The following is a 20624-nucleotide window of genomic DNA, read 5'->3' on the forward strand; positions in this document are numbered from 1 at the left end:
GAGAAGCTATTGGGCACAATGCCCAGTCCGTGGACACAACTGGCCACGTTCAAGGTCACTGCCCTCGGCAGAGTGGTACTGCTTTTGCTGCACAAATGTTCCTGGCATATAACTTAAAGTGCTTCCAATGTTACTTTGCATTTTGCAGGCATGGCTGCAAACTAATGATGTAGTTCTAATCATGTGCTTGTGTTAATATAATGGTTGCTTTGAAAACTCCAATTAGGAATTTTCTCATTAAAGGTTATTGATAGTTTCTTTTTATTAGCGCTACCAGAGATTAAGGAAGACTGTGATTTGGGGCTATTAGGCTATTTTATTTAAAAGTATATTTGGCTAGCAAATTATACTGTGTGCACTTGTACAGGGAAAAACTACACTCTTCCTGCTGTGTCTCTCCTTTACTCTCACAGCACTACCACACTCACACCGTTCTCACACCAGATGTGGGGGTTTTCCACATATCAAGCAGTTCTTTGACCTTGCTGGATGTCCTATTATTCAGCTCAGTTCTGACACTAACCAGAATTAGCATAGACCTCACAGGTTAAGGGTCAATCCTGCAAGATTACCTCCACTTTGTTTTTCTTTTTAATCCCATGGTTTTTATTTTTATTTTTTTAAAGATTTATTTATTTATTTATACAAGCACTGGGTATGGTCAGAAGCGTGGGAGGGCAAGAGAATTCACGAGAGCCAGAGCGGGGAACAGAACAGGCAGACCGAGGAAATACACTGCTGAGGGGAGCAGCGGGTGGCAGGAAAGGTCTGCGCGCCATGTGGGACCCTTGCCAGCGGCCGGGGATTGAACCGGCGCTGCAGAGGCTGCGGGCAGCTTCACAACCCAGCGCTCAACCGCTACGCCGCTGGGGAGGCCCCAATCCCATGGTTTTTTTAAAAAAATATTTGTTGTTATTTATTTATGCATACAAGAATGGGAGTGTAGGCCAGAGGTACAGGGGGTGAGAGAATTCACCAGAGACAGAGTGGGGAACAGAACAGGCAGATATACTGAAAAACATGACTGAGGGGAGCAGTGGGTGAGACAGGAGAGGTCTGCAGCACCATGTGGGTCACCTCCCTGGCTGGGGATCGAACTCTTGCTGCAGTGGCTGGCGATAGCTTAATAATGCTGAGACTTAATCCCTCTTGCCACTAGGGAGGCTCTGGATGCCAGTCACAGGTATTAGGACCCCCAGGCTCTCCACATCTTCTGCCCAACTTGGCTACAAATCAGAGGTTCCCATATTCTCCTCTCCCTTGAACTGATTATTTGCTAGAGAAACACTTAGTAATATTGACCAGTTAATTAGAGGATGTGATAAAGGATGCAGCTGTATAGCTAAATGAAGTACATGGCTGGAGATCCAGGGTGGGGGGTGGGGGGTGTGCGGGGTGGGTCGCATGGGAACTTCTGTCTCTGTGGAGTTGAGTTGTGTTGTCCTCCCAGTAAGTGGATGCATTCACCCATCTGGGGAGTCTCTGAACCCCTTACTAGTTTAGCTGAGTATTGCTCACGTAGGCATGATGAATCATTAACTCCATTTCCACCCCTCTCCAGAGAGTGGGACATGTGATTGAAAATTCCAAGCTTCTAATCATGGCCTGGTCTTTCTGGTGACCAAATCCATTCCACAGTCACCCAGGACCCACCAAGAGTCACCTCATTAGAACAAAAGACTCTGCTGTCCCCCAGGAAGTTCCAAGGGATTCAGAAGCCCTATATGAGGAGTCGGGGGTAGAGAACCAATACTAGAACAAGAGCTGTTCCTAGTTCCTTTATCATTTGAGAAATTACAAGGGTTTCAAGAACAGAAACCAATAGATATTTCTTATTATTTCTCTGTATTCTTGAGAACTGTTTGTCTCCCTGTGATTGATTCTTTAGTGAGCCCTTCCCTCCCCCAACACCTTCTTCCTGTCCTCAATGGCACTTTGCTGTTTAGACTACTGCACTCAGTACATTTGTTTGTTTGCTGCTTAACTTCTTCCCCAGAAGGGCAGGACTTACTTTGTTTCACTCTCCACTGTATTCCCAGCACCATCTCCATGTCTGGCACAGGGGAGGACCTCAATAAATAGTTGTGGAATTAATGGATTTTAAATGAAAACTTAATTGAATTAATGGAAAATTACTGAAAAGCTGCAAGCGGTTGATTAAGGGAGATTCATTCCTGTAAATAAATATTTAAACTTTAACACTAGGGAAGGTGGCGCTGATCACAAATTCTTGTTCTTTGTGGGAGCCTATTTTAAGAAACATCATATTTCCATTGTATTTTAATGGTTGCAGTTTCTGATGAAAAAAAAGACATGCAAATTTGACCTATAATTATTTGTAATTTCAATCAAGCATGTTCTTTCTCTCACTCTTTGTGCAGGAACTCTGTGGGCTGCTCAGGGCATGTCTGTTGGAGTTTTGAGTGTGACCTTCATGGCCAACTTACTATGCAGCCCTGGGGGTAACATAATACTTGACTTTTTAAAAGTTTCTTTAGAAATATTTATTGATCAAGATCACATTGGTTTCCAACACTGTGTAATGCTTTACTAAGGCCCATTTTCTTTACTTGAAAAGTAGAAAAACTAAGGCTGGTCCGCAATTCATTTGTTCAGTCATTTGGCAACTCTTCATGGATTGCCGTGCTGGGCGCTCCATGTCACCTCTATGTGTGGGAAATTTGAAAAAGGAAAATGATGCTTGGTCCTTAGCTCCAGGGAAGTTAGTTTAGTTAGGGAAATGAACTATCAACAGGAAAAGCTTTGTTGAGAAAGGGTGGTGCAGGAGTCCCCGTGGGTCTCACGGAGGGTGACTCTCCTTCCTAGCACACTCAGCCTGAAGTTTCACACTGTGGTTTTGCAATAGAGTACCGTCCTGCTTATCAGGTAGTGCTGGGGAGATGAGCGGGAGATGAGCTTTGACTAAATGTAATGGTGGGCATTTTCCCATTTTCAGACGACTTCGAACCCGCACAATGGCAGTTCCAGTCAACGGGGCTCACAAGGATGCTGACCTGTGGTCCTCCCACAATAAGATGTTGGCGCAGCCCCTGCAAGACAATGACATTGAGGTGAGATGTGTGGGGACTTCACAGAGGTGCCTAAATCAAAGGTGCTGTTGCAATCTCTGGTTCTAATCCTGAATCAACTTCACTCAGGACAGCCTTGCCAATAGAAGAAATGTGACCAATTTAGTGCAGTGGCTGGCAAAGTGGCTAAAAGTCCTTTGAGGGTAAATTTGCATATTCCTGATTCTCTACAAAGTGAAGAGCCCTGGGCTGGTGACCTGGAGGGTCGTTGAGATTGGAGCATCTTTATTTTTTAATTTATTTTTTTAAGATTTATTTTTATTTATTTATGCATACAAGAACTGGGATGTAGGCCAGACATTTGGGGTGTGAAAGGATTCACCAGAGAGAGTGGGGAGCAAAACAGGCAGGTCTACTGAAATACACTGCTGAGGGGAGCAGCGGGGGAGGTAGGAGAGGTCTGCTGCGCCATGTGGGTTGCTCCCTGGCCAGCCAGGAATCAAACTTGTGCTAGAGTGGCTGGCAATAGCTTGATAGCTCTGTCTTTAACACCTGCACCACCAGGGAGGCCCACAGCTGTCTTCTTGGTTTGGTTATTTGGGTTATGAGGTTCTTCCGAGGGCAAAATATGAATCTGTGATAGTGACTCTTCTCTTTACTAGGCTATCACTTTGGTCAGAGATAAATGTTAACCTAAAATGTCTAATGTTTGTTTTCTTCTCATCAGGTTTATAACCTCATTAAGAAGGAGAGTAACCGGCAGAAGGTTGGATTGGAGCTCATTGCCTCAGAGAATTTCGCCAGCCGAGCAGTTTTGGAAGCCCTTGGCTCGTGCTTAAATAACAAATATTCTGAGGGGTACCCAGGCCAGAGGTATGCAAGGGTTGGCAACAGCCTGCTTCTGACGTAGTGATGTGAGGTACTGAATCAATATGAGATCTAAACAGTTGAGATTTCTGTTCTGTTCCTGCTCTTTGACAGAACTCTTTTACGATGCCCCGTATGTGATACCACTAATATACTAGAGCAAATATTCTCAGTCCCACTGGGTCTTTCTAGAATAGCAGCTCAGTCCATCAGGAGTTTGAAGCTGCTGGACTGTTGACCCAGCCCCTCTAGAAAATGGCTAGTCCTCTGAGTGATCCATTTATAAAAGGTTGTCATTGTCATGGGAAAAATTAAATCTATATCAGAAGAGAAAACTGAATCCAGGGTACTGGGGACCAGGGTTGGTTACAAGGCAGTGATTTCAGCCTGAGAACCTCGAGAAGTTATATTTCATTTTTGTCCATAAAGCCAGGTAAAGATGATCACGGAACTTGCCTTTAAGCTTTTTCACACATGCATACATTTGTGTCCAAAGAACACAGAAAAAAGAAGGGTCACTTTTGGAGTTGAACTGTATTCTGTCCTGCGAGGCCCCTGAGGTTCTCTGGGGAAGGACTGAGAACAAGTGGAAGAGGTGGTCTTTTTCCTGCCCTGAATAACTCATGGTGGCATCATGCCTTGTAATGTTTCCACAGCTAGTATCTCATTTGATCTTGGCAGCAACCAAATGGAAGAGGGGGTGCTGGTTTCCACATTTTTTTTTCAAAGATTTATTTATTTATACATACAAGAGCTGGGGTACAGGCCAGAGATGCGGGAAGGGTGAGAGGATTCACCAGAGACAGAGCAGGGAACAGAACAGGCAGACTGACTGAAACACACTGCTGAGGGGAGCAGCGGGTGAGACAGGAGAGGTCTGCTGCGCCATGTGGGTTGCTCCCTGGCCAGCCGGGGATCGAACTCATGCCACAGAGGCTGCGGATTGCTTCATAGTGCAGTGCTTAGCCCCTTGCTCCACCAGGGAGGCCCTGGTTTCCACATTTTAAAGAAGGGGGGCTCTGGTTCATTGACTCTTTAGTTTGCACACAAATAGCCAGGCTGGGAGTCATCCAGAGGCTCTCACACCCTGTTATAGCTGAAAGTCAATATCTGGTCTTTGTTGCTGGTTTCCAGCATTGCGCTCCTAAAGCCACTGGGATTCCACAGTGATAGGAGTGTCTCCTGTTATTTGTAGTGGGCCCTTTCGCCCACATCTGATTTTATGCTAATAAGGTGATTCAGAATGGGACCCCTAGATGGCTTCAGGATGGAGGCTGGTCACCAGAAAAAGACCAAATATGATTAGAGAGTCAGAATTTTCAGCCCCCAGGCCCTCACGTCCAGAAGGGGAAAGAAAATGGCCGGGGGCTTGGACCACTCAAAGTGCTGGAGGGTGGCATACCTCCCCACATCGCTCTGTATGACTCTTCAATTTGGCAGCTCCTGAGTTGAATCTTTTATAATAGATGAATAATCATAAGTAAAGCACTCTCTGAGTTCTATGAATTATTCTAGTGAATTACCAAACTTGGGAGGTGACTGTGGGGACCCCCGTGTTTGTAGCCAAGTTAATCAGAAGTGTAGGTAGACTGGAGGCTGGGGACTTGGACTTGAGACTGGCATTTGAACCCTTCACCTGAGTGGGGTTTGTGTTCGCTCTGGGTACTTAGTGTAGAATTGAATGGAGTCATTGTAGACCCAGTTGTCAGAGAATTGGTTGTCCCCAGCTGTCTCAGAGGTTCTAAAATTTCTACTAACCTTGCAGACAATCCTTTGATGATTCCTGGACTTTTTGTCCTTATCTAGTGACTTTTCTGTCTGAAGAGAGATGAGGCAGATGATTTCTGGCCCTGTGAGGTGACAGAGTTTCATTGTATGTACTGTTGTGGTTTGAGGGTGCCCAGCAATCATTGGTGGTGTTTCTCCTCCTCTAAGAGTTTTGTTGAATGATTTGATGGCAAATTGTAATTGAATTGAAAATGCATTTTTCTTTCTGAGTGACTAATAGGGTAGCAGTCATCTTATAATTAAGGGTGTGTAAAGTGGAAGAAATGTAGCACTGTAGTCTAGTCACTGGACTAAGCATGATGATCCGTTCTTATTTATTCTGCAGCCTTATTGCAAAGTCAGCACTGTCACCTGCCTTTTGAAGATAAGGAATTAGGCTTGGGTAGGTGAAGGAGGCTGCTACAAGTCCCATTGCTGGTAAAGAGCAGAACTAGGACCTGACTTGGCCATTTGCACTGCACACTGTCCACAGCTCCCTGCAAGCCCCAGCTTGCCTGTGTGAAGCAGGGAAGGTGGGGGCACTGGAGCCTCAGTGGGATCATGAATCCCCATCCTGTCTTTGCTCCCCAGGAAAATGGTTAATTGCTCTGTTAAGACCCTGGTAGTCCTGACATCCCTGAGAGTCTATAATTCTGTTCGAGGCCTGCCTGCTTTAGGCTTGGGCAGACCACGTCCTTCTTTGGTCACAGAACAAAGGATGTGAGCCTGGAAGGTGTTTCTTAGCAATCAGCAGGTGTTCATTTCTTTTCTTTTTTTTTAAGATTGATTTATTTGTAGAAGAACTGGGGTGTATGCCAGAGGTGGTGTGTGTGTGAGAGGATTCGCCAGAGACAGAGTGGGGAGCAGAACAGGCGGAATTACTGAAATACACAGCTAAGAGGAGCAGTGGGCAAGACAGGGGAAGTCTGCTGTGCAATGTGTCGGTTAGCTCCCTGACCAGGGATTGAACTCAGGCCTCGGTGGTGATAGCACTGAGACTTAACTCCTAGGCCACCAGGTAGGCCCCAGAAGGTGTTTGTTTCTGATTCCACTGTCAACTTCCAAGAGGCACAGAGAATTTTATTGGGGATGTAACACAATCAATTTCCCAAGAATGGAGCCAGTTAACGGGAATAAAAGGTGGTTAGCGTTTAATTCCACTTATTCCTAATTTTTAGTTTAGGGGAGTTTTTTTGTTGTAAGATGGAGGGGATCTGGCTACAGTTGTGCAGCCACGCCCATAGTTCATCTCCAGAATGTTTTCATATTGCAGAAAAAAAGCTCTTATTCATTAAGCAACAACTCACAGCACAAGCATATGAGAAGATGCGCAAATCATTAATCATTAGGAAAATGCAAATCAATACCACTTTGAGATATCCCCTCACATTCGTTAGGATAGCGCCTCTAGAAAACAGACTATAACAAGCAGAGGTGAGGATGTGGAGAAACTGGAACCTTTGTGCACAGAGGTTGGAGCCAGCTGTGGATCACAGCTACCTCTTGTCCTCCCACAGGTATTATGGCGGGACCGAGTTCGTTGATGAACTGGAGGTGCTCTGTCAGAAGCGAGCACTGCAGGTCTATGGTCTGGACCCCCAGAGCTGGGGGGTCAACGTCCAGCCCTATTCAGGTAATTGTCACATCCCTACAGGCCTGTGCAGCCCCCTTTCTGCCAGTCTCCCAGGGCTGGTTGATATTCCCTGGGAGGACTGTAAGGACTGCCCATAAATGAAAGTAAAGAAGTCAACTTGGCCCCTCCTGATCTGTGCCGCTTTCTTCACTGCCCTTGATTTACAGCTGTTCTCACTTCTTCCAGGTAGTGCCATGTCTCTGAGTGTCCCCCTTACTCTCAAAGGGGGCGGGGAACTTCTGGGGGCTTGGAGAATGCATAACAGTGTCCAGCCTTGTTCTGGCTACTCCTGAAGGGTGGCCTCATGACCACACTCTGGGCAGAAGTAATGAAACCTCTGGTCTGCCCGTTCCAGGCTCCCCTGCAAACTTCGCAGTATACACAGCCCTGGTGGAACCCCATGGGCGCATCATGGGCCTGGACCTGCCTGATGGGGGTCACCTGACTCATGGGTTCATGACAGACAAGAAGAAAATCTCTGCTACGTCCATCTTCTTTGAATCTATGCCCTATAAGGTAAGAGAGTGCATCTCTGTATTTCCGTAGTCGGAACCTCAGAAAGCCTGCAGCATTTGGTGTGCCTATAGGACTGAGTAGTTTTATTCATGTGGCACTACAGGAATTCCCCATCTTCCACCATTTGTCACTTCCCTCCCTGTAGACTCCTCTGGTATCTGGGGCACGCAGGAGGCAGCCAGGATGGAGAACTGAGGGACTAAGCTAAGTCGGGGAGGCAAAGACTGAGGTTTCCCCCATAGCAGGGCTGATATCTGCTTCAGAGCTATCGGGCAATGCTGGCTAGGGTAACTACTCCCAGAAACCAGTTTAGCTACAGCCAGACCTGGTGACAGTCCTGCTAGGGACCCCCAAGGCTAGCCACTACTATAAGGACAGCCAGCAGCTCCTCTGTCAGCACCCAGCCCTCCATAGCCGAGTCAGCTGGCTTCTGCGGCCACAAGAGGTTGGAGCCAGAGCCTCGTCCTCCCCATTCCAGACCTGCCCAGGCAGCCATAGCCAGTACAAGCCGCATGCCCAGCATGGGGGCCAGCACCATCAGAATCAGTGAGGCTGTGCAGGCCCCGGGCAAGTGATTTTTAATGGGGGCCCTTGTTGGTATAAATGAACTGGTCAAAAAGTCTGAGATTTGTGGGGTTATGGGGCAGGGGCACATAGTGACTTATCAAGGTCATTAGAGTGATGGGTAGGTATGGTACAGTCCATGCTTCTGATGATTTTCTCTTGGGTCCAAGACTATCTCCTTGTGGGTTTATCGGCACATGGGCCACTCCTTGATAGTTTCATATGTCCTCCCTGAACAGAGAGAGCAGCACATCATTATGTTCTGCTGAATGTCAGACACATCATTTTATTCTCTTAAGGCAGTCAGTGTTCTATGCTGGCATTCCGTGGTCTTAGTTGCATACCCCTGGTTGCTGTTTATTTGACCTTGCCTCAGCCCTAGTGTTTGCATGTGTGCATTTGTTTGCTAGCGATGGTTCATTTCTGTTCATGGGAAGCCTGGGTGTTTCCAGTCACTGGTATCATCGTTGGCCAGCACTGACCTTGAAGATGAATTTTGAATGTGCTATTAGCGACACAATGCTCAGTTTGTGCACTTAGGGTGGAAAAGCTGATTTCTATAGTTGCTTTCACTATGGAAAGAATGAGGACTCTTGTTTTTCAACTTGGGCAGCCTCATGCTCTTTTTGCCCAATGTCTGCTATTCCTGAAGAGTCTCTTCTGGATTAACAAGCCTGGTGCTGCACCCCTGTCCTCTCTTATCCCCTAGCTACCCTCATCTTTGACCCTAACTAAGCAGGCCGCAGTGGGGAAGCCCACATAATGGTGGGCTGCAGGGGTGTAGAGGGCCAAGTCTGGCCACCTTGGCCATAGCTCACCTGTTAGAGGTATGCCTGTGGGTACTGGCCTTATGGGCAGAGACAAACCTGATTGGTCTCCATCAGCAACCACCAAGGCTGCTCTGCCTACCAGGCCGCTCCTTGCCCAGCCTTTCCCTGAGCATCTGCTCTTGTCTTCAGCCCCTGTCCTCTCCAGGGATTCTCTTCCATCCTCTGGGCAACTAAAGATCCACACAAGACCAGGCATGTCACCCTCTGGAGAAAGAGCAACCTGCCATCTCCTCTTCCTCTGTAACTCAGGAATCCCTTCTCTCTGGTCCTAAGTGAGGGAGGGGACTCTCTTCCTGCCACTGCCTCTGACCTCTGCTGTGTATTACAAATGCTCATGAAACAAATGCCTGTGAATTCTTCTAGAAGCTGTTTTATTGTCATATTTTCAAAATTCCTTAAAAAAAGAAAAACTAAAAAATGCACAAGTTTAAAAGCAAAATGTGGAGAAAATAACAACAGATTTGGGGGTTACTATGTCCTTTTTAAATATTTTTAGAGTGAAGACCATTTTTTCTTGTGGGTTAGCTGCTAATTTTTCATTGAGATAGCAGTTTCCTTGCCAAGTTCAGGTGACTGAAAAATAACCGGTTCACGCCCTGAAAAAAAACACAGAAAACTAAACCACAAACCGTCCTTCAACCTGCCTTTCCGGTGACGTCTTGGTTCCCATAAGCTTGCACACAAACTTGTGTGATTGTGTTCAATTGTGTGGTTTTTTTTTTTCATTTGGAAAGGGAGACCACCAAACCCCAAGCCTTCCCTCCAGGGGTCCTGGTACTTCCTGGTGGGCAAAGTGGCGGGGAGAGGATGAAGTTTCCAGGCGGGAGTGTTTCGGACATGACCATCCCCCACCTCCTCAGAGGGCTCTCATATCGTAGACCCCTGGAGTTTTTCCTACAGGAATCCCTTTGGAAACCATTTTTGTTCCCCCTTGGCATGTATGTCATAGTGTAACTTTAACAAACTGAACTTTCTTAGACATACATGCTGTAAAGGTCAGGGCAGAACACAGTGCAGGTTTTCTGATCCCATGCAGACCAGGTGAAAGAGGAGTCAGAGTCCTCAGTGGTTTTGCAGGTTTTTTATTGGGGTTCAGCGGCTACGTGGCAGGTAGAGGCTGGCAGGCCTCCCAGCCCCCAGCAAGTCTTCACTCTCTCTGGACTCTCTGGCGTTCGTTCTGCTGCTTCTTGGCTTTTCTTTCGGCTTCTACTGCTGCTGCTGCTGGCGTCCCCGTGACGCCGCCCTTAAAAAGCACAGTCTTAACTCAGCTGAATCCCATCTACCTATGCCCACACCCTATTCCAGGTGCCCGCCATCAGGCATGCATTCAGGACAAGGATCCATCATCTATCCTGATGGCGGGAGGGCAGAAAAGCCTGACATTTTCTTTACCCTACACGTGCCAAAAAGAAACACAGTTGTTTTATGTTTCTCATGTAGCGGGATCTGCAATCCATCTGAAATTGATTTGTGTGGGTGAGTTAAGGATCCAGTTAACATTTTTTTTCTGTGTGGATATTCAGTTGACCAGTTGCCATTTATTGGAAAACCATCCTCCCTGCAGGGCCATTGTCAGGGACCAGGTGGCTGTCTATCAGAAGGGGCTCTGTTTCTGGACTCCAGCTGAATCTTGGCTCCCACAGACATACTCTGCCTTAATTACTAAAATTAAAAAATTTTCAATTTCTCTCAGTAACATTTTGTGCAAGGTCTTATATGTTTTTCATTTGTTTAGGTTTTTTGACACTAATGTATTGTTACTAAAATTTCATTTTCTTTTTTTATCACTTACATACACGCATATAATTTGATTTTTGACCTTAAACCCAATGACCTGGCTGCATCTGCTTGTTAATTCTGACAGTGCTTTCTAGGTAAATACCTGGCATCCCTGAGTAATGTCAGCTTTCTTTCACCTTCTAACTCTTTGCCTTTATTTCTTTGTCTTGCCTCCTTGTGCCTGGGCCAGGAGTGGTATTAGCGAGCATTTTGTCTCATTCTTGAAAGTGACAGCGTTTCAACACCTACATTACATGGGACATGTTTGTCATACCTGTGTCATTCTGTAGTGACTTCCTGGTTCCTTCTCGGCAGGGTGAAGCCCGGGGTGCAGCGACCCATGTTCCCCATGGTAGCCCTTATGGCATCTGGGGTCTGTGAGGGCATTTGGTTGTCTATACCACTTGTGCAGGCTGCATGACCTGCCCCACCCCTCACATCCTGCTCTGGGACATCTTTCCTGTTTTCATGGTGTGGAGCCGACAGCCTGGACAGATACAGGAGGAAGGCAGCTTGTCCTTGACAGCTGGTGCGAGTTTAGTGGGAGGGCGGGCACAGCCAGGCTGGAAGGTGGTCTGATGTCTCCATGGTGTTCCGCAGGTGAACCCAGACACTGGCTACATCAACTATGAGCAGCTGGAGGAAAATGCCCGCCTCTTCCACCCGAAGCTGATTATCGCAGGTGATGAGTGGGGGGAAAGCAGCCACGCTCATCTGAGGACTCCTTGCTCTTACCAAATGGAGATGTGGCGATGTCCCCTGCCCTGTCCCTGCTCACTCCTAGTTTCCACCATGGATAGCTGAGCTTCTTGGGTCTAAGTATATTATTTTCTTTCAGGACAAATGTCCGTCTTTGCCACGAGTGTACTAGGTGGTGTTCTCATTGAAGCATCTCGAAACGTTAATCCCTGGCTAATTGGAGGTGGTAGTAATACTCGGGGGCCATCCCAACCACCATGATATTGAAGAGGAAGATCAGAGTAGTTGCCTTTGGCACGAAGATGTTTTGGGAGGGCACCCTTTGATTCCATTTACAGAGATTTGAGAGGGAGAACTCTCCAGACTTCCACATATGCTTATCCAGAGACCATTTTGCCGATCTGCACTGTAGCTGACTCCTGGCTAACTGACCTGACTGGGTCCCTTGGTTATTTTAGGAACCAGCTGCTATTCCCGGAACCTAGACTACGCTCGGCTGCGGAAGATTGCAGATGACAACGGGGCATATCTCATGGCCGACATGGCACACATCAGTGGGCTGGTGGCTGCTGGCGTGGTGCCCTCCCCCTTTGAACACTGCCACGTGGTGTCCACCACCACCCACAAAACCCTGCGAGGCTGCAGAGCCGGCATGATCTTCTACAGGAGAGGTATGCTCCTATGTGTGGGGTGCAGGGGGGTGCCAGTGGCTGTTCTCCTCGGGGGACTCATGTTCATTCTGGGGAGCTGGGAAAAGCAGACCTGGGATTCCTTGATGGTGTTAGGATTCCTTAGAGATCTGCTTATGAAGGGCCAGTGACAGAACTTTAAAGAAGGGATCTAGAAGGAAGCCCTGAGCCACAACTCTTGCCTCATTCTTTGGGTAACCTGGTCCTGGGAAAGGATGCTGTGCTGGGCACCAGCATCCTTTGGCTGAACTAATCCCCACAAGAGGCGGGGAAAGGAAGATGACGTGACTGACTGGGACCTACCAGAAGGCTTCAAGTGCAGTGTTATTTTGGTGAAGTTATTGTGGTCCAGAGAACTCAAATCAGAAATCAAATCATAAGACACTAATGTATAAACCGTAGTACCAGTTTCCTCATTTTAGTGAGGAATTTCTGTTGATTCACATCGAAAGCCACATTAGATATCCACTTCTTCAGCCCAGGGAGAGACCAGATGCACTCCCCTTGCATCAGCAGAGAAACTAGCTGAGAACTAGTGGATTCTTGCATCAGCAGAATCCACTGGTACTGGATTTCTTTTAGCCCTGAAGGGTCTCTTTGCCTAGCCCCTGGCCAGGTTGGACACACCACGTGCCCACTCAGGTGCTCAGTGTGCTGCCACCTCTGCACTCTAGGTGTGTTGACCTCACTGAGGCAGGTAGCCATCCCCACCTGCCTGGGAGATGTCTGTTTCTCCCACTGTTGTAGATGTTGTTTGTTTGACCTGCTTGGCCAGAGCCGATCCTGTCTGTGCCATATATACACTGTGGGATCCCAGGACAGTTATGCAGCCTCTCTGTGCCCGAACCCTCACCTCCAGGGTGGGGATCTGGATAGTGCAGTCTCTTAGACTGCAGTTGTGAGGAGTAAACAAATTCATTTCTGTAAAGTGCTCCAAGAAGCTCTGTAGAGACACGAGCACTTACTGATGAACTTACTTTTTCTCAGAAAGGGACTTTATTCCCTGTTATTTTATAATTACACATAATTATACATTACAGGCAAATGAGTTTTGTCTCCTTCAAAGTTGTCATCCACGAAGACTGTTCTCTTGGACAATTCTTTGAGGAAATATGCCCGAGGCATATCCTTTGTCCTCTTCTCAGTGGAGGGAGATTTTTATTCTTACATTTCATCTATGAAAGGATGGTCGGCCCTCCTGGAAGCAAGGAGCCCCTTTGCTCCCCAGGATTTCGGGCCAGGCCTGCTAAGAGTAGGCCTGTGCACACACCCCCATGGCCAGTTTGGATTTGAGTTCAGACAGGGAGAAAACAAATGGGCCGCCTATCAGATGTTTGCATGCTACTATTTTCCTTCATCCAGGAGTGCGCAGTGTGGATGCTAAGACCGGCAAAGAGATTTTATACAACCTGGAGTCCCTTATCAACTCAGCTGTGTTCCCAGGCCTGCAGGGGGGCCCCCACAACCACGCCATTGCTGGTAAAACATCACCAAACCAAACCCAGAGCCCTGGGGGGGGTGGGGAATACTTTCACCCAGGTGCCCCCATGCAGTCAGGTGGTTGTCCCACTTTTGCTCATCCTATGACCCCTATTTCCTTCTCACGGGTTCACCAAAAGTGTGTCAGGATTTCCACAGTGGGAAGAAAGTAGAGGAATGTCCTCTGTGACAGTATCACAGCTGTCAATGATATCTCTTGCTGGGTGATCATCTTTGTACACCTGGCTTGTGAAATCTGTGATGATCTGAGTTCTTCCACTGTCTTCCCTGGAACAAAGCAATTGGGTAGAGTACATTCATGGGGGGAGCCCAGGATGAAGGTGTAACCTCTCCATCAAGAGAAGCATTGGAGAGTTCCAGAGAGAGAAGGGGAAGCAGTGAATGGTAGAATTTTAGGCACCAGGGGGTGGGTATGTTCACAGAGGGTGTCACAGTCTCCCCACAAGCACAGCTTTACCCACAAGCTCGGCATTGACAGTTTCTGCCACTCTCAGATGTTGGAATCACCCTATCTGCAGCCGCTCAAGCCTCTGCCAGTCATTTCCACAAACACTGATTGGAGGCTCAGACACAAGTATTTCGCATTCTCCTCCACTTTCTGTGCCCCTTAAGCAGCCTCAGGAGGGAACACAAGGCACTGATGAGTCTAGATGTGCAAGGCAGAGCTGGGCTGCCCCTTTCACCCAGGCTCGGGTCTGAAGGATCTGCAAATTGGGTGTCAAAGCATTAGCTTTTAGGGCAGCTAAGTAACCATTTCACAGATCTAGCTTAAAGGGCTGTAAAATCCATCTTGCTTAAGAACAGCTTTTCCATTTAACATTAGCATACCTTCCATACCTGGAAGTTTCTCTGAAGCATTTCCTTCAAGAGAAGAGACTTCTTCAGTAAAGATCTGGAGATAAGCCATGTAATTGTAACTTTAAAAATATCCAGTGCTCCTCCTTTTCTGAGATTTCACTTTCTGTGATTTCAGCTACCAAAGGTCAACTGTAGTTGGAAAATACTATGTATATTTTTTGAGAGAAACCACATTCACTAACTTTTATTATAGCACATTGTTATAACTGCTCTATTTTATCATTAGTTATTATTGTTCATCTCTTACTGTGCCTAACTTATAAATTAAACTTTATTGTAAGTATGTATGTGTAGGAAAGAACAGTATATATAGACTTCAGTACTATCCCTGGTTTGATGCATCCCCTGGGGGTCTTGGAATGTATTCCCCACTGATAAAGAGCTCTGTACCATTTTGGGGGTAACATAGTCCACTCCCTTCAATAACATAGAAAAGCAGGGAAGCCTGAATGGAAGCAAGGGGTGCCCTTTTTTTTTTTTTTTTTTTTTTTTTTTTTAATCTTGGTCTGTCTTCTGATCCTGTCCTGTCTTCCTGACCCTTTGTCTCCTGCCAGGGGTTGCTGTGGCCCTGAAGCAAGCCATGACTCCGGAATTCAGACTTTATCAGCACCAGGTGGTGGCCAATTGCAGGGCTCTGGCTAAGACCTTGATGGAGCTGGGCTACAAAGTGGTAACAGGTACCCACAGACATAGTGGTTTGTCCTATCAGGATGTGACCCACAGAGCGGTGGCCCTGGGCACTGTGGCCATAGCTGTGGGGCACCTGGGGACCACCTCACCTCCAGAGGAGCCGGTGTGCCAGCTGTCTCCTTGGCTAGGCCTTAGGTGGTGGTAACACCCTGACCCTTGAACAATGTGTGGGTTAGGGACATCGATCCCCTCCCCCCACCCTGAACAGTTGAAAATCTGCATATACCTGGATGTTGACTTTCCCAGAACTGATATCATAAAAAGTTGCTAAACACGTTTCGTATGTTACACGTCATATACCGCATTCTAATGATGAAGTGAGCTAGAGAAAATGTTAAGAAAATCACAACTAAAATATTTACAGTAGTCTACTGTATTTATCAACACTGTAAGTGTATGTTGTTTGTTTAAAGAAATCCAGCATAGAGGGGGACCTGCGCAGTGGAAATTCCTGTTGTTCAAGGGTTAACTGGGCTACAAAAATCTCTTGTCATCTTCCCCTTATATCCTGTGTCATCAGCACCACTCTGCCCCCCACCTTTTTTCCCCCCAAGATATTCTGCCCTTTCTGTCAAATTTGTAGACCCTGGGCAGGTGGAGTGCCTCCAGAACATAGGTGGGGGTACTCACTTTCCCACCCTCAGCCACTTCAGCCCCCTCACCCTGCCCTTTTCGGGAGAGATTCCTTCATTTGGCATGCATCAGCCTTCTGCACTCATACATGTTCAACTTTGTTTCCAGGTGGTTCTGACAACCATTTGATCCTTGTGGATCTTCGTTCCAAAGGCACCGATGGTGGCAGGGCTGAGAAGGTGCTTGAGGCCTGTTCTATTGCCTGCAACAAGAACACCTGCCCAGGTGAGAATTCTTGATCTTCTCTGCTGTTATACCTCTCCTGTCTGCATCTCCTCTGGCCATAGTTATAGTTGAAGATAATTTGGTTCTGGCGACAGACATCAAACAATTTGGAGGGGACAGACACACCATGCTGGGTGGGAGCTAAAGAGGGACTCTCCCAGCCCACTACAGGCATTTGGATGAAGGAGGGAGGGGGCTCTGGAAGACTGCTGGACTTTTCCATGGGCTGCTAGTCAAATGTGGGCAACACATCTCAAACCCAGACAGGCTGGCTAACCTCAATGTCAGGAGCAAGGGCCTGTGTCAGTATTTAAACAGCAGACAGCTATAAAATGAGTAGCCAGAAAATTTTGCTGATTCCAGTATTGAAATCAGCTCTGCTCTTCTCCCCTTTGTCTGCGGGCCTGTTCTTTTTGCCCAGTGGTGTGTTGGGTGTGGCCCAGGAACATAATCTGTTTATCTCGAAGGTGACAAAAGTGCATTGCGACCCAGTGGACTGCGACTGGGGACTCCAGCGCTCACCTCCCGAGGACTTTTGGAAAAAGAGTTCCAAAAAGTAGCCCACTTGATTCACAGAGGTAAGGATAAAGGTGTGGAAGTTTGTCACACTGTATTGCGTGCATGGAGTTTTTGGCTGAGTGGTTGAGACCCAGCCACAGACAGACATTTCTGTCGGGGCTGAGTCCCAGGGACAGGAGGTGGCCACCACCACCACCACATTTGCCTCCTGTCTGAGGCTTGTGCACCTGTCCTGCCCAAGGAAGAGTGCATAGAAGCAGCAGCTCTAAGGTGACTTTATACCTACAGCTATCACAGCCCCCAGCCACTGGAGGCATCTGGGAGTAGGGCTTCCAGGAGGTAGGGGGCCTGCTAGGTCACAGATTGATTCTTTGTCTCTTGCCCACACAGGAATAGAACTGACTCTGCAGATTCAGAATGACGTGGGTGTCAAGGCCACCCTGAAAGAGTTCAAGGAGAAACTTGAAGGGGATGAGAAGTACCAAAGGGCCATTAGGGCTCTCAGGGAAGAAGTGGAGAGCTTTGCTTCTCTCTTCCCTCTCCCTGGCCTGCCTGACTTTTAAAGGAGCCGGCTGGCTGCCCTTCCCCAGTGTGGACGTACCGATGCGGCATCGGGTCAGCTGCCTAGGAGGGGCCCAGAACCTTTTGAGAAGAGAGAGAAGAACAGCCCCACTTGGGACCTGGTCAGCTGTGTTGTGCCCTCCAAGGTTTCTTTTTGGACTTTACACATGTAATCTTCAAAACGCAAAATTTGTTCAAGGCTCATTGTTAGTAATTCCAAGACAAGTTTAAATTTGAACCTGATTTTCTCACAAATCTATGTAATTTTTCTGGAAAAAAATGAAATTTTTTTTAGCCTTTTACCCATAATTCAGTTAGACAGTGTGGGGCAGGGCTATTGCAAAGATTCTGATGATTTTACTCCCTCTTCTCTTACAGTTACTGAGTTTTCCCCAATCCAATTCAAAAGATAAGAAGCCCAAGTTGTAGTCTGTAAAAGCTGCCCATTTCCAACCCAGAGGGATGCTGCTGAATTGTAACCATTACAATGGAAGAGGGAAATTCTCCTGAAGCTTCCGCTCTGCGCTTTATATCAGAATTACACGCCTTTATGAGGGGCCACCCAGTAATGCTGGGATGTTCTTGAGCGGCAGCTCGGTACACGTGAAAATGGTCTTCTCCTCCACCCCTGGGCCAGGGGCAGAGCCTGGGGCTGCCCTAGTCACATCCTAGCCTGAGAATCAGTGGGGGTTTCCTGGCCTGTCTGAGATAACCAACTCCCTCCTATAATCAGGAAACCAATGTCACCTTCCCAAAGAAACTTTATTTTTCACAAAGCTGAAGTGCAAAACATAGATGACCATTTTTAATAAGCACAATCAAGTTTTTAACCACAGAATGTCTACAAGAATTATAGCTTTAAAAAATACAACCAATTTTTATATTTCAAAAATATCTGAACTCAAATAAATTAATTTCTTAAAAAGTACACTTCTCATACTATTTGTTTGGCATTTACTCTGGTTAAATTCTTGTGCAGTTACACTTAGGAGCTGCTATTACACACATGTGCGTCCCTACTCGTGCCCCCGGCCTGTGACAGTGACCGCAGCTCACGTGGTTGTCAGACTCACATTCACACGCACAGACAGGAGAACATGCAATAATAAAATAGCTTTTCAAAAAATAACATACAGGAACTTCTCGCAGACTATGCTTTTCACTGCAACCTTAAAGGTGGCATTTATTTCAACCTAGCCCGTGTCAGGCAGTTGGTGGATGTGGTACCCCCGTGGTCCTGTCTGAAGTATATCCCTGGGGTCCAGCACACTCTTGGCCTTTACGACTGTACAGGTGGGGAGACAGTGCTGCAGTCTCCACGGAGTGTGGATGTTAAACCAGTCACACATCTGCCTTCAGTTTGGGAGCCATTATGCTGCCAAGACATTCTTACATTGGGGGGACTGACTCCCCACCCCCCAACTGAAGACAAAGGGATGCAGTGCAGGCTCCCAGTGGGAGCTAAACAATCACCCCCAGGAAGTGAGGCCCCATACCAATAGGTTAATTCACTACTTGTTTCATCCCCTCCACTCCTGCTCCCTCCCTCCCTGGGGCCATAAAGAAGCCTTCAGGAATAAGGCCAGACTTGGTCCAGTGCCCAAATTCTATCAGGTGAGTCTTGTTTTGCTTCCAACTAGCAGAGATTCAATGTTTCTTCCTTTTTATGGTCTCTTAATACCACATTTCTTTTAAAGATTCCAGTTTTATCATTTTCTACCATCACAGTTTTGGAGAAAAGCCAGAAAGCTAGCTGGTTGGCTTCAAAGCATGAACCAAATCACTTTCTTCTGCGCTCTCTAGGGAGCTGGAAGATAAAACCTGACTGCTAGCTTAGAGGATCAGTTCTTTGCAGGCCATCGCACATACCCATGGGGTTCCCCATCACCTGAGACAGTACTAGCAGCAGGACGGGACACTGATCTGCCACACACCAGCAGGCCAGGGGAGGGGGAACATGCATCCAGCACTAGCAGAAGTGGTCAGTGTGCATGCAAGGTCTTCCAGGACTGCTCCTGGCCTCCAGAAAGACACTACTGAACTGCAGCAGCTGTGGCACTGGGGATTAAATCTGTTGGCCTTCCTAGGATTTTGAAATGGAATGTGTTACTTGTTTGGGCTTGAAATCTACTGTACTTTGAATATTGCAACTAATCTGAAACAAGTTAAAAGCTTGGTGAGAAATGAGAGGTGAGCCATTAAGGTCTGTTTTCCAGATTCTGGCGCAGTATGTGTAACTTTAGCCACTGCAGGATATTATGGAAAAGTGACAGCTTCCACAATCCAAAGATTCCACTAAAAGAGTGAGGTCCCTAGGGGAGCAGCGAGGTGTAAGGCAGCAGCTCAAGCCGTGTCCCAAGTGCCACAGGTATTCTGAAAGGCTTTAGCGGAGTTCTAAGATGGAGATTCTGGAAATCACTACTGCATAATTGCTAAACTGACCAGGTGTCTCTTAACCTGGACTGCTTTTAGGGGGGAATGGGAGGACTGGATTGGAAGTTGAAATAATCCTCAAAGTTATAGTTAAGTCTAAAATACTAGAGGCACTGATGTCCGGTTTGGGAGAAATGTCTTTAAATGTGTTATAAAAACTTACTGACTTATCACTAGAAGAAAACCTCAGATGAAAAATTTTGAAAAGACTAGTCTCATTGCATAGATCTCCCCAACATTCAGATTTATAGATATGAGACTTCTAGTTCCAGTTCTCCAAAGGGGGGAGGGGGTGTTGGGGAGGGGCAGCCTCACATCTCCACCACCTCTGCCCGTTCTGTGGCTCAGTCCCAGTACTTTTGCATCCCTTTGAAAAGAAATATAATTGGCATCAAGCAATCCTTTGAACCGGCCACAGTGAAAAGTTAAGATTTTAACAAAATTTAAATTCTGAAGTTTAAACTTTAGTCAAATTTACTTCCTAATGAAGAAACAACACTAGTGAGATACTCCTCTTTGCCTTTTCTGTGGCTGGCGCCCAGGACAGTCTGGTCTGTTCACACCCGACCTCTCTCTGGCCTTAGAATCCTTGGGGCCTTCTGAACCATCCTTGACATAGAAGTTTTCGAGTAAACACACTCCAAAGTGGACTTCTACCTCAGACCATTGTAGTCGTGGCTTTAGCTTACAGAAGACCAAATATGGTTGACCTTGTCTTTATCCATTTCCCAGGTGTTAACTATAGAGTCCATGTGGGTGTGAAACAGGAACAAATAGCAAAGGCGCTGCCCATGGTTACTTTCCACTTCTTCATTTGGACCCCACAGACCTT

The 20624-nt window shown here is 46.9% G+C and overlaps 1 protein-coding gene across 2 annotated transcripts; it reads left to right on the top strand.

Moving 5' to 3' along the window:
- Positions 1–2975: 2975 nt before the first annotated feature.
- SHMT1 (serine hydroxymethyltransferase 1) lies at positions 2976–17468 on the top strand (the record flags this gene model as incomplete). 2 transcript variants are annotated; one of them, XM_084237370.1, is made up of 11 exons in its annotated part: positions 2976–3071; positions 3757–3902; positions 7181–7296; positions 7652–7812; positions 11586–11667; positions 12143–12355; positions 13736–13852; positions 15286–15408; positions 16163–16279; positions 16747–16857; positions 17189–17468. In XM_084237370.1, 11 exons carry the CDS (start codon positions 2976–2978, stop codon positions 17359–17361), a joined length of 1455 nt encoding a protein of 484 aa, XP_084093496.1. In that variant the 3' UTR covers positions 17362–17468. The 2 variants fall into 2 exon arrangements, with proteins under 2 accessions (XP_084093496.1, XP_084093497.1); XM_084237371.1 differs by lacking the exon at positions 13736–13852.
- Between the last annotated feature and the right edge of the window lie 3156 nt (positions 17469–20624).

This window comes from Talpa europaea (assembly GCF_964194135.1).
Source record: "Talpa europaea genome assembly, chromosome: 7".
NCBI lineage: Eukaryota > Metazoa > Chordata > Mammalia > Eulipotyphla > Talpidae > Talpa > Talpa europaea.